This window comes from Poecile atricapillus, chromosome 1, assembly GCF_030490865.1.
Source record: "Poecile atricapillus isolate bPoeAtr1 chromosome 1, bPoeAtr1.hap1, whole genome shotgun sequence".
In the NCBI taxonomy this organism is placed as follows: Eukaryota; Metazoa; Chordata; class Aves; order Passeriformes; family Paridae; genus Poecile; species Poecile atricapillus.
This window is the reverse complement of record NC_081249.1, coordinates 169045714-169059446: the sequence shown is the minus strand read 5'-3', so window position 1 is coordinate 169059446 and position 13733 is coordinate 169045714. Positions and strand designations below refer to the sequence as shown.

Sequence of the window (13733 nt, the reverse complement as noted above, 5' to 3'; positions counted from 1 at the left end):
GATCTGCTTGGAAGAGTCCCATGGGATAAGGCTTTGGAGAGAAGAAGGATCCAATAAAGAAAACGTGGTTAGTATTGATAGATCAATTCCTCTAAGTTCAGGAGCAGTTCATCCCAAAAGAAGGAAGTCAGGTAAAAGTGCCAGGAGGCCTTCGTGAATCAACAAGGAACTCCTGGCAAAAACTCAGAAGCATAGAGAAGGTGAAAGCAGGGACAGGTAACATGACTGGAATATAGAGACATTGTCCAGTCATCTAGGAATGTTGTTAGGAAAGCTAAAGCCCAGCAGTAATTGCATCTTGCAAGGGATATCAAAGGTGATGAAAAGGATTTCTATATTTACAAAGGAGAACCAGGGAAAATGTGGGCCTGCTGCTGGATGGAGCGTGGGACCATGACATAGAACATGTGAAAATCTGGGGTACCAAATGCCTTCTTTACTGGTAAGAGTGACCTTCAGGAGTCCCAAATGCCAGGATGCCATCCAGAGGTGCCTGGACATGTTTGAGAAGTGGGCTCTTGGGAACCTCATGAAGTTCAACAGGGAAAGTGCAAGGTGCTGCACCTGTGGTGGGGCAGCCCATGCTATCAATACAGCTGTGGGTTAGAGGGATTGAGAACAGCCCTGCAGAGATGGACATTGGGAGTGCTGGTGGATGAGCCAGCAATGTGTGCTTGCAGCTCAGAAAGTCATTTGTACCCTGGGCTGCATCAAAAGCCGTGTGGCCAGCAGTTTGAGAAGAGGGAATTCAATCTCTCTGCTCTGGTGAGACCCCACTTGGGGTGCTACACCCAGCTGTGGGGACCCCAGCACAGGAAGGACATGGAAAGATTCCAGAGGATGGCCACAAAAATAATCAGAGGACTGAAGTACCTCTCCTGTGAGGAAATGCTGCCAGAGCTGGCCTTGTTCATCCTGGAGAAGAGAAGGCTCCAGGGAGGCCTTAAAGCAGATGTTCTGTAGTTAAAAGAGGGTAAGAAAGATGGGGACCAACTTTTTAGCAGGGCTTGTTGCAAGAGGACATGGGGTAACGGTTCCAAACTAAGAGAGGGTTGGTTTAGACTAGTTATAAGGAAGGCATTTTTTACAATAAGAGTGGTGAAATGCTGGCACAGGTTGCCCGGAGAGGTTGTAGATGCCCTATTCCTGGAAACATTCCAGGTCAGCTTGGTTAGGCCTCCGAGCAATCATGATCTAGTTGAAGACGTTCCTGTTCATCACAGTGAGGAGCTGGACTAGGTGACCCTTAAAAGTCATTTCCAATGCAAACTAGATGACTCTCAGTGATCTTTGGGTGATCACGATGATTGGGAGACATTCCTGAGGACTGGAAGAAAGCAAATGTCACTCCTGTCCTCCGGATAGAATGATGAACTGCAATCACGTCAGCCTCACTTCAGTTTCTGGTAAGGTGCCATCCAGTGGGACTTTGACAGGCTGGAGAAATGGGCTGCCAATTGATGTTTAGCAAGAAGTGCAAAATCCTGCACTTGGTGTGAAATAATCCCATTATTTTGTTGGGGGACAAGTTGAGCATGAGCCAGCAATGTGTCCTTGCAGCAAAAAGGGCTAATGGCATCCTGGCTGCATTAGGATTGTTGGCAGCATGTTGAGAGAGGTGATCCTTCTCTACTCAGCACTGGTGAGGCCACACCCAGAGTACTGTGTCCAGCACTGGGCTTCCCAGTACAAGAGAGATCAGTCTAATTCTAAAATTCTAAGTGAATGGAGAAAGCAAAGTCACCTATTTAAGTAACATTTTAGCAAGTAAACTTGCTTTGATTCGGTTTTATGTTTCTTTGCAAAGTTAATGAGCAAATACTTGCTAGTGCTTTCTTTTCCATCAAGCTACTCTCACTTAAGAAGGCAGAAGCTGCTCCATGAATCACAGTCTTTTTAATATTTTTGTTTAATAGAATCTCTTTGGTAGAAGTTGCTAATAATTTTTAGGTATTATCTGTAGTCTGGTTTGCTTCCAGCATTTAACAGGAACATTGTCAAGCAGTTTTCTGAGTAGGGTGTACTGACATCTGGACACTGTGAAAGTGTTGTTGTAGTCCCATTGTGAATACAAGCTTTGCAGTAATCTGTCCAAAAATGTTTTTATCTGTTTGTGTGCAGTACTGGACAGAGAACTTAATTTCCTGGAGGCTGTAATCCCTTTTGATGAGATACTAAATTTCATATATTATTAATATAAAATTTGACTAATTAATTTAGCCTGAATGAAATTCTAAAATCCAGTCATTAGCTGTTGGGGACTGGAATATAATTTTAGTTAGGATGTTTAACACATCAATTTCTAGATTTCAAAATAATGTTATAACATCTTTAAAACCTGGTATCATGTATGACTCATCAATATTGGGTATATTAGGTGAGATTTCACATCTCTAGCATAATTTCTACACCAATTTTTGAAATTGTGATGATGCTTTCAATATGACTTGTGCTAGCCTTACGTTATTTTTCTGTGTTGCTTTTAATCTATCCTATTCCAATAAGCATATGATTTTCCAGGTCAGCATGAAGTAGAACATCTGGTGTCTTTCTGTACTTGGCTTGAAGACACCACCATGTAACTTTTGTATGCTAAATGATATTTGAGTTGAATGCAGACAAGTATACTGTCTTTTAAAGCACTGTATTGAAGTAATTAGAAGGTGTTTATTATTTTTAAGTTGATGTAATAGAGAATTTTAATTTTAATGCTTGCAAAGAGTTCAACCTATATGCAGTCAAAAGCAAATGCATTTGAAACAGAATTCAGTTTTGTTTCTGTACCGGGTAGGTCTTTAGGATTCTCAGTTTTCCTCCCTGCTTGATTTATACTCATTGGCATACCAGTCAAATAGCTTTTTTTCAGAAATTATGTCAGTGACACTGTGAAAAATGGGTGGAAGAAAGATAGCACAGTTGTAAACCCTGTAAAATCTTTCACTTTTGTTTACTTGTCTACTATGCATGTCACCTTAAGGAGAGATTTAAAATTACATTGAGTGGGCAGTTGCAAAGGTAAAAATACTGTTGCTATCTAATTTGTTATGTCTGGATTTCAATGCCCAAGTTGTTCTTCTTGATCAATAATAAATAAATAGGCAGTTAATAATGAAATATATTTATGCTTTTCTGTGTTTTTCTTCTCTGTGAAGGCCAAAATATTGTATTAATCTGTTTTGCTGGCAGCAGATTGAAGATTGACAGTATGCTTGTACTGTACCACTTAGTGTATCTACTGTAAGGTGGTTTAGACTTTGCAAACATGTGCCAAATTCCCGATTTTTGTGTCACTTCTGGTATAACCCACCCCCGGCTATGATGACAGTAACAGCAGATCCTGGGGCTCCGTTGGGCCATTCCTGTGGCTGCCTCTCGCCAGGGCAGGAGCAGCTCCAGGCTTCGCTGGGTTGCGTCTGTCCGAGTCAGGCAGATGAAGAGCTCAAGTCCTTGCGTGGGTGGGAGGTTCTGCTGCCTTCTTCCCCCGTTCCTTCCTTGCCTTCCACAGGAACACGGCGACAGCTCTGGGCTTTGAGCCAGCCGGACACAGGAGGAGGTGTTTGGCTGTTCAGGCAGCGTTTGCTCCTCAAACAGCTGTTCCCTATCTCCTCCAAGGAAAAGGTGGCAGGCCATATGGAGGCATCCTGTGGTCCAGATTCAGACGATGGGCACCAGTTGGACCATGCTGGCCTAGATTGAAATACAGGCATGTCCTGCTTGGTGTCTGCTATTTCTTACAGTCAAAATGATTCAAAGTTGGAGGACAGACAGGATAAAACTTATCTTTCATTTTGGATATAAATGTTATCTTTCATCATGCAGACATTGTGAGGATCTCCTAATCAGCAGGTTTTAATTTATTTTATATTCTGAATGGATTCTGCTATAGTGGCCTAAATGCCTGCTTTTCTCTAGAGAAGCAGAGACGTGCTTCAAAGCGTATGTGCCAGCGCAAAACAAAATTTGTTTCTGCATAGTTTAAACCACATTTGGGAGGAATAATACATTCTCTTGTTAGTAGTATGGGCTTTTAAGGCATTTTTTTGAAGATGGGGTTCTCTACCACTCTCCTGGTTGAGAATGCAGATAAGCATCTCTTTTTACAGCCAATAGAGTGGAGACAGTTTTTTGTTTGCTTTTCTGTTAGTAGCCTTTTTTTTAAACTGAGTTGCACTTTGTGGGACATTTGAGTCTATCCCCAGGGATGTTGTCTGTGTCTTTTGTGGAAGTGAGTGCCTCAGCAGACATCAGGAGATCATCATGCACTTACAAGTATACTTTCTCATATAAAGTTTGTACTTATTGTGCAGATTTAATATTTTTCCTGATATAACAGCAGTTACAAATGTTCCATAAATTTAAAATATTATAACAAGCTGATGTTTCTTAGAGCGGAATACTCAAAGGATGTATTCTTTAAGCACTGCAAAATTATACAGGGTACTTATCTTTGTTAAAATTAGTAATTTAACTAAATTACAAAGTGGATTATCTTCTTCAGTCAGACCCAATGCTAATACTCTACACAGTAGGACATTGATATGTTGCTAAGTAAACCAAAGTTTATTTTCTTGTACTATTGTTTGAATGTGGGTTGAAGAGGAAATGGTAAGTTTTTAGTTAGTGTGTGTGCCACTGTAGCTGCAGGACCTCTAGTTCCAGGACTTACCATGTCCTGTGGAAGCTTGGTTATGAGGTGATCATGATCCAAGCTTCCACCTAAGTGGTTCCTGGTAGGATTTATTGGGAAACTTGAGTAGTTGATTCATAGGTAACAAAACTTTGGCCATATTGCAAACTCTTTGGTTGAGGAGTGGTTGTGAATTGGAAATACCATTTCTGTCCTTTCAGAGCAGTTCACTTCAGGGTTTCCACCACAGCATTTTATTTGTGGCTTGTGATTCACCTAACAGTGGAGTTCGCTAATAGCAGAGTTGTAGGATGAATTTGTGCATTAACATAGTGCCTGTGTGTTGCACTAAACAGAATCGTAAAGTATCCAGAGTTGGAAGGGGCCCACAAGAATCATCAAAGTCCAGCTCCTGAAATTAACAAGGTAAAATGTTTCCTGAAATGAAAAATGTTCAAGGTAAACTTTGTACCTCAGGAAGAGCCTGTAGAGTAAATGATGTATAATGGTATGCAAACATAGACCCTTGCAAGGAAGCTGGGTTTTGTAGCTATCTTACTGTACCTGTGTGAATGAAACACTGCAGAAAGAACCTGTAAATCTAAGGCTCAGCGTGAACAGTAAACTCATATTTTGCAAGGAGATTTACCGCAGGAGATAATGTAGCTCCTGTGCCTTTCTGTTATGTAAACTACTTCGGGAGGGACTTGGGAAGCTGTCTGCTTGCAAAGCATCTCTAATCTCAGCCCAGCTTCTTCCACTTCAGCCCTTATTGGGGCTGCACTCAGCTCTAAGTGGTTTTGTGAAAGGACAAAAAAAGATATAGAAAACTTGGTCACTTATTTAAATGATGAGTGTCTTCTGTTTTGAGAAAGATTAGTATTTCAGAATTGTGTGTGTATACATACACACATACAGAATAAGTAGTATTCTGAAATGGAGTAATCAAGAAGTGGATGTCAAGGAGTCCATGGTTGTCTTGCTCCTATTTAAAAAAGGAGATGGTACAAGATTATAGGTGAGGTACACAGTTGCATTCAGTTCAGAGTTGTTGCTGTGTGCTCTGTCTACCAAACAGTAATGTCCCTGTTGCATGTGAAGTGGGTTGTCAGTCCTTCACACCCTTGAGTTAATAGTTAGTGGTTTGAGTTGTCTGTTGTGCCACTGCTGTCTCATTAACAAAGAACAATTTTTGCAGGTAGAAGGTACAGAAAAAGGGACTGCGCAGTTAAATTCCATTGCACCAGAAGGAGTCATTCCACTTTGCTTCCGCTGCATGAGTCCCCTAATAGTCTGGAACAGTACTTTCTTGTGTATATTGGCAGAAAGTAAATAAAAATTGCTGACATAAAGAATTAAGCGAGAATATTATTTAGATTTAAGAAGTTTTGATCCTGTGGTACCTCTTTTTTTATATTAAGATTAATTCTATTAGGTTTTACAAAGTAGAATTATCTTTTTTTTCAGTAGGAAAGTCATATAATGGCACAAGTTTGTGAACATTATTCCTAGCACTTCATGAATTATAATATTTGAAAATTCCATTGCATGCCTCCATGGTTTTAAACTGTTGTTACAAAGTAAAATAATCTTTGGCTTTGTCTCCTGTCCTGTACAATGAACTGGCTTCTCTCATTAGGTTAGGCAGCATATGTCCAATGGAAAAAGTGAATTCTTGTTTCCCTGTAGATCACTAGGATCCTCCATTCTGAATTCTTTATTTTACTTAGCTTTAGGGCAGTTAAAGCCTCAGCAGCTCCACAGAGAGGAGTTTCTCTTCAAGGCTGCTGCTTCAAAGGCTTTCCAGAGCTGGGAAAGGGACAGTAACCAGCAAATGCTGACAGATCTTCCTGCTTCTGGCCCTGAATGTGTGTGTGTTTGTGTTTTTGTACACCTACACATTGGCCTGAAACCATCAAGTAGCATCCACTAAGGCTCATAACGAAATTTCCCCATGTTAATGAGTACAGTGGAAAGAGGGAAGAATCTGCAAAGAGGAGGAAAAAATTGTTTGGTCAAAAGCAACTAACCCTTGGGGTTTATGTTCAAAGGAATGAAAGTTAACAAGGTGGAAGCTTAAAGTGGTTTTGGCTTTAACTGTTTCAAGCACCCTTAGTGTTTTGGGGGCTGTGAAGGGAGTGCAGTAGTGACCTCAGTATACTCTTTACACTAGCTAGCTACAATCATTTCATGGGGTAGAAGTGGAGCTGTCTCCACCTGAATGGGGATAAAAGAGGTTTCTGAGATTATTGAAATCTGATTTAGGCATATCAGTACAGTGGTTGCCCACAACTTTGCCTTGGACTTGGGAGAACTTGAAATAGTTGTCACAGAAGTCAAACCATCTCTTTGTCTACAAACTCAGGAAATCAGTGAAAACAAGGATTTTTTTTAAAAAAACCTTTTTTTGGCTATGTATTACAGTGGAGTAGCAGATGGGTCTGATGATCAGTTTATCTCAGCTTAGAAATGGTGTCTTTTTAGAAAAACCTAACTTTGATCACATCTAGTGATTAAAGTAATCTTTTCCTACTTGGATTATACAAGGGTTAATAGCACAAACAAATACACTGGGCAATATCACTTCGCATTAAAATACATCAGCTCTTTTCAAGGCATCTAGTAGTGTAAATGTGAACACAAATTTAACACTAAGTAAACTTTAATTTTTCCTTCTACTCAGACATGGTATTGTGTATTACAGTAATTGGACTTGTTCTTTGCATCACTTGGTAAACAAGCAAATGTTAAGCCAATTTTAATGGAAATTCCCCATTAAGATTAGGAGCTCTGATAAATGAGCTTTAGCATTTTGTGATTGAATGTCTTCAGAAGTCTGGCCACTCTGAGGGGAGATGAATGCCCCTAGGCTAGAAAGCAGAGTGAAGGTTGTGGTGGCTTCTTAGCTGGAAGAGCACCCACCTATTCTACACTGCAGCGTTTATGCCATTCAAATGAAACAAGCCCTCAAATTGGGAGTCCTTTAGCTTCTGCTTTCTGCAACCTGAGAATCATTACCTTGTGATGTCCATCTGAAAGTGTGATGGAGAAATTAATAATAAAGAGGCTCCTATTGCACATCAGGAGTGTTGCTAGTTTGTGAGGCATTAAACATGAGATGTGAACCCCTGGATATAACTGCTTCACGAGAAGAGAAAAAATGTTTGGAAGTGTTTTTTTTTTTTCTTCTTTTTTTTTCTTCTTCTCCCCCCCCACCCCCCCTTCCTCTGATTGCCATACTGAGTAACTGGCTTCTAGTCTGATAGTGTTTTAGGTGACTAGAATAACAGTCTGTCTCTTTCCACAGTGGCTGCAGACAATCTGGCAGCAATCACTGTTACTTTTTAATATTTCTGGTTATTTTGAGATATCCTCCAAATGTCTCAAAGAAGGCTTGGAACACTGAAGGGGAAAAAGCATTTTTTATTCATCTTTTTTTTTTTAGGAATAGCAGCATCAGGAGGAAAATGAAATTCAGCATGCCACTATTTGTTTTTGCAGTGGTCATCACCCTGATTGCCAGCTCTGACAATATTTTCACAGAAAGGGTAACGAAATAGATGGTATTTGTTCTTTATAATAACTCTTTCAGTAGAATGTCAGGACCTGCATCTAAATGAATATATTCACATTTTCATGTTCCCATTTTTTATTTAAAGCTTCCCCTCCCAACTTTCTGAAACTACTTCATACAGACTTGGTAAGTTAAAATTAGGGTTCATGTAGTGGATAATGTCACATTTGAAAGCTAATCTGTAGAGACCTAGCTGCGTGAACCTGTAAAAGCTAGATCTGATTTTTTTTATGTATTAAGTGTTTGTTTAGTTTAAATATGTCTGTATCTTTTTTGAGCAGTCTGAGCAATTTGCATGCTATGCAGCAGTCATCTTCTATACTTTATTAAATATCTGTCAATTATAAATATCAAGGTTTTACATTAATGTCAAGATAGTACATCAAAAATTCATGGAATATGTGACTTTTTTCAAGGGTATTTAATACTTAATGCATTTGTGTCATTTTTCTTTCTAGATATATTGACAGGTTTTATTAAGTGTTTGTTAGGGAGATTTCATTTTTACCAAGGGACTATAAAGAGAAGCTGCATACTAAATCAAATTCTTAATCAGAATATTGTTCTTTTTTGTGTGTCTTCAGATCCTTGTAATCTATAGGGTTTTAAAGTTACATAGTAAAGTAGACCAAATCAGAAATCTAACATGATCAAATATGCTGACGTATCTTAACTTTAAAAGAGCTACTAGAATATTGTACTATGGAATGTTATAAATATGGTAATTACATATGCTGGGATTTTATTCTGCCCTGTGTCTTTTAAGACCATATATTTTGTCCTTTGTTGTAATTTGCTAGTGGTTTTATGTGAGTTACATCTGGATGGTGTCCACATAGAGGAACTCCCGAAGTTTCACAGATTGGCGAACGGGGAGCGTGACAGTCCGTTTGGGGCATCCAGGATCTTTGTCCACGCGTTGGGTGTTCAGGTTGGCTGTTAGAGGGGGCTGCTTGTGTGAAATGAGCAATTGATCTCCCTGCAATCCACTGATCTATCTAATACACGTTTCCTACAGAGGACAGTGACAATGTGTATGTATCTTGCATCCTATGGTTATTTGCCCCAAGTTCGGGCTGAGGCTGCAGGCTGGTGCTCCCTGAATGAAGTGCGGGATGGACACTGGCTGTAGCAGTTGCTTTTTGGCTGTTGAGCCCCGGCAGTGTTTGCGATGCCTTTTCACTTCCAGTGCATCATAACCACAGTCATTTTTACCCTTAGAGAAACAGCACGTTCCGCTACAAGCTGCCGTTCGAGGGGCAGGAGGAAAGCAGGAGAGAAGAGAGGGGACAGACAGGGGTGTTTGCGTTCCCGGGGTCTTTCTCCTGCGATGAGCGGGTCGGACCCCGCTCGGCCGGGGCGCTTGCTCAGGGGCTTTAGGGGAGCCGGAGGCGCTGGTTCCGTGCCTTGCCCCTCAGGCCGGGCGGCAGCGGCTCCGAGCGGAGCGGAGCGGTGCGCGGCGGCGCCGGCAGGGGGCAGTGCCGGCCCGCGCGGCCAGCGGTGTGAGGGCCCGGCCCGGGGCCCTGGGGCCAGCGCGGGGCTGAGCGCCCGGGCACGGCCGTGGGCCCGGGGAGCGGCACCCGCAGGGCTCCGGCGGCTAAATGCGGAATGCCGGCTGTAACCTTGAGGTGCACAATGAGACCCGACTCCTCACACCGGTCGCCACGGGCCGGAGGGAAACGCGGTCGTGCTGTAAAGGGAAACTGAAGGGCTGATACTCGCAATGTTGGCGCTGTCTTTCCCTGCTTAATTTATAAAGCTGCTGCAAAATACATTAATAATACTAGCAATAAGTTGAAGTTAGATTGTCATAAATGAAAACTATAGGGAGGTTTTTGTTTGTAATAATTAATTCCGGCTGAAGGCTGAGTCTCTGCGTTCATTTCTGGCCCCGGGTCTGGACTGTCCAGCCGCGAAGGTGCCTCCTGAAATGTCTTGGTTTGGGTCTCAGGCCTGGCTTTGTGCTGAATGCTTTTGTGAGAAGAAACAACTGTACAATGTGTTGCTACAATTAAATTCGAAGGGGTTTGTTACACAATGACCGTGCCATCGATCTGAGTGAAAATCATACGGAAATGTAGTACTGTAAAAAAAAAAATAATAAAAAAAAATTAAAAATGAGGGGAGGGACAAAAGCCACTGGAATTATTAACTTCAGTCGTGTTCCGGAGAAAGCCCATCGGAAGGGTTAACCGGAGGGGCTGAGGGGGAGCAGCCACCTGGGACCTCACACCCAATTGGCAGTCTTTTGTAATATATAATTTGCCTAAAATTGCGCGCTGAGCACAAGCTTTTGTTTTCTAATTGATTTACGGTTTGAGCCACTTTTACCTCATCCCCTACTGTCCTGCACACAGTGCCAGCAAGTACATTACAGTGAGAAATGATAAATTACCACACACTTGTGATGCTAATGCATCAAGAGTAAAAAACTGCGTACTACATGGAGCTTCGTGCATTAAAAGCGTCGCAAAGATAGAGCTATGCAAAAAAATCATTTGTATCTTCTGAAATAACCGTTTGATCGTTTGCTTCAATTCGTCTCAGAGACCTAATTGAACCTGAAGATTAAAATTTATGCTACTACTGCTTTCCATTTGTGAATTGGAACAAAGTTCTAAAGAAAATGTGTGAATGTGGGCTTAAAGCTACCTGTATTTTCGATTCTTTAAATGAGTTACTCAGAAAAATAACGGGTATCAGAGCTTCTTAGAGCTTTTGGAAATTAAATGTTTGCTTGTTAATGAGAACCGTGGTATGCATTCTCAAATGACACGGCTCCACTTTTAGATAGGAGCATGTGTAGATGGGTTAATGTAGATGCTGCCTAATCAGTGTTTGTCACCAAAGCTATTTAAATATTTTAATCTGCTTTTGTTTCAGAGGTGTAGTGCAACTTTTACTGAATAACACTGTTACAGGTATCAAGGAAGAATTGAAAATCTTGTATATTATTTCTTGCATTTGTGAAATACCTCACTGATATCACAGAGGAAAATGTGGAAGTTGGTGAAAGCTAATGTATGCTTATTGTCTGATTTCTTTCTCCCACTGTGCATTGAGGGCTGGATTGTGTTTTACCTTCACATACTCAGTCCACCTTAAATTTTTTTTTTATTTTTGTACAATGTCTGTGGGTTCCAGTCTTGAAATATGAAGAAACAGATTTATGGCGGCTGCTGGGCACAACAAATTAAGTTGACAGTGATGTATGAGAGCATAATAGCATGATGATCCCTCTGTAGCGCGGCTGGACGCCTCCTGCTTCATTTGGCTCTTGTTAGGATCTGTTAGGCAGCTAAATAATGAAATTCTGCTGACTGATTTCTGATTCCTCTTTTCTTCCTATTTTCACCTTTCTATACAACTTACATTTTGCAGACCCATCCTAATGCCAGCAAACTGCCCTTAAAGGAGTCTTTCACTTATGACGACTACAGGTTGGTCTGTCTTTTAATTATTTTGTTTTACTTTGTTTTGTTTCTGTTTTTATTATGGTAAATATGGGGCCCTGGAATTCTTCATTGGTGGGAAAGCCCTATTGTTACTGAAATGTTAATTGTAGGATTTGATACTAATACACTTTCTTAATGAAGAAGAAAGTGAAATAAATACGCAGATTTTAATTGTTACAAAGGAATAGTCATTCATTATAAACAGTTAGTTTAGCCAACTGGCACACATAGTCAGATTACTAAGGTAATTCCTTGTTTCTTAAGAAAATAAATCAATTGATGTGGCGGGAGTTTTAGGGTTTGGGGAAATTTATTTTTTTTTATTTTCTCCGTAAAGGGCTCTACCAGCATATACTAGCAAAAGTTAATATCAATGCTGCTGTTGAACAGGAGGGCTGGAGAATGGAAGTTGTACACATGAAGCATGAGTGTCACTTGGAGGTGCTATAAGGGGTGACAGAACTAAGATAAAAAGAATAATAATTAGGATAATGAGAGTTTTAATTCTCTTAAATGATTAAAATAGCATGAATAAAAGACATTCATGAGGGATTTTCTAGCCTAGTTGTACCTGTGGGTAAGGCTATGAAAGTGGGATTTCCAAAGCATGCCTCCTTCACTTAAAAGGGCCACTAAGGAACACACCAACTTGCATGTAAAGCAGTCTAAAATTTTATAGAAAAATTACAAGAATTATCAAGAAGCATATTGTTACTTCGTTTTAAGAAGTGTTTGTATATCAGAATTATCCACAATTTAACTTTCTGTTTAGAAATCAGGTAGATTTCAGTTTGCCACTGTCTTTCTTAGCTGTTTAGTCCTTCTGAAGAAATCCTTCAGGAAGTCTAATTATTAATATTAAGTACATATTAATATTAAGTACATGTTAGTAGTGGAGTCTGTGGAACTAAAATTATTTTGACCTTCTCCTGATGACATATTTTTTCCCTCAAAAAGCCCCGTAACACATGTATGTATTAAGGCCAGAACATGGTGAAATTAAGATTCTTTTTTCCACTGGTGTTTAATATTAGTTTTTGTCAGATATAAAATAAAAAATGAAATTCTAGAAAATACTGAAATTCTAAGCTTTTCTAAAGATTTTTATGTTTGAAAAGGTAGCTTGCATTTTGTTTACTTAACCTGACTTAGGAGGGTTTTGAATGATGTCCATGTGCTAAAGAACTACATAATACTCTCTTTGTGGTTTTTACCTGGATATCTGTTTGGAATGTTGTGACTTTTTTTCCTCTCAGTTCTATTAAGCAAAAAATTTAGCAATACTGACCTAAGCCAAAAGCTTGCAAATTGAAGAGAAATACTTAGAAAAAATCATGCAAGTGTCACGTGATTATACTGGTTTCCAGTTCATGCAGTACATAACGTTTTTAGAGAGTGAGGGGGAAAATACATCCTGGCTCTTACAAAAGTTTGCACGTAGATGAGAAAGGAAAACCTGCAGGAGCAGGTAACCCTGGATTTGGGGTATATAGCATGAGTTACGTATGTGGTGAAGGGCTGGGAAGCAGAAACTGACATAGGGAGTGGAGCCTGGTTGAGGAATGCAGACAATGGAAGGTGTGAAAATTCTCTTGCGAAGAGGAGAGGGATCACAATCCCAGTTTGGTATTTGTTTTGTGTACATATCTTGGAAACCTGGGAGCTACTACTTCTCCTGCAAGTGTTATTGCCTTCTACATTTCCTATAGTCAGTGTGATCTTTAAGGAAGCTGAGTTTGGAAACTCCCAGTCTAAATGATTGCTTCAGGTGGGACTACGGCCAATTGTATTTTAATGCTTTGAACATTGACCATCTCATGTTTTAACTTTTGCAGATGGGCAGTTTCCTCTGTTATGACACGGCAGAATCAGATTCCAACAGAAGATGGTTCCAGAGTTACACTGGCTCTAATACCTTTATGGGACATGTGTAATCATACTAATGGACTGGTAAGGATTTCTTCAGTGTTGCTGAAAGACTTTAGGGCTTAAGTATTAAGCCTTTCTACTGCTATACAACAGTTTAGTAACACTTTCCGTTATGCATCTTAACATAGGTATGTTATCTTCCCAAGAG

General features: G+C 40.2%; 1 protein-coding gene across 5 annotated transcripts in view; it reads left to right on the top strand.

Annotated features, from left to right (window-relative positions):
• The window catches only part of SETD3 (SET domain containing 3, actin N3(tau)-histidine methyltransferase), a 60005-nt gene that overhangs the window by 33522 nt on the left and 12750 nt on the right, over positions 1-13733 (top strand). For all 5 annotated transcript variants that reach the window (XM_058829353.1, XM_058829356.1, XM_058829354.1 and 2 more), the window contains 2 exons: positions 11583-11641; positions 13492-13606. In XM_058829353.1, coding sequence (XP_058685336.1) covers positions 11583-11641; positions 13492-13606 — 174 coding nt within the window. The remainder of the gene's footprint in view (positions 1-11582; positions 11642-13491; positions 13607-13733) is intronic.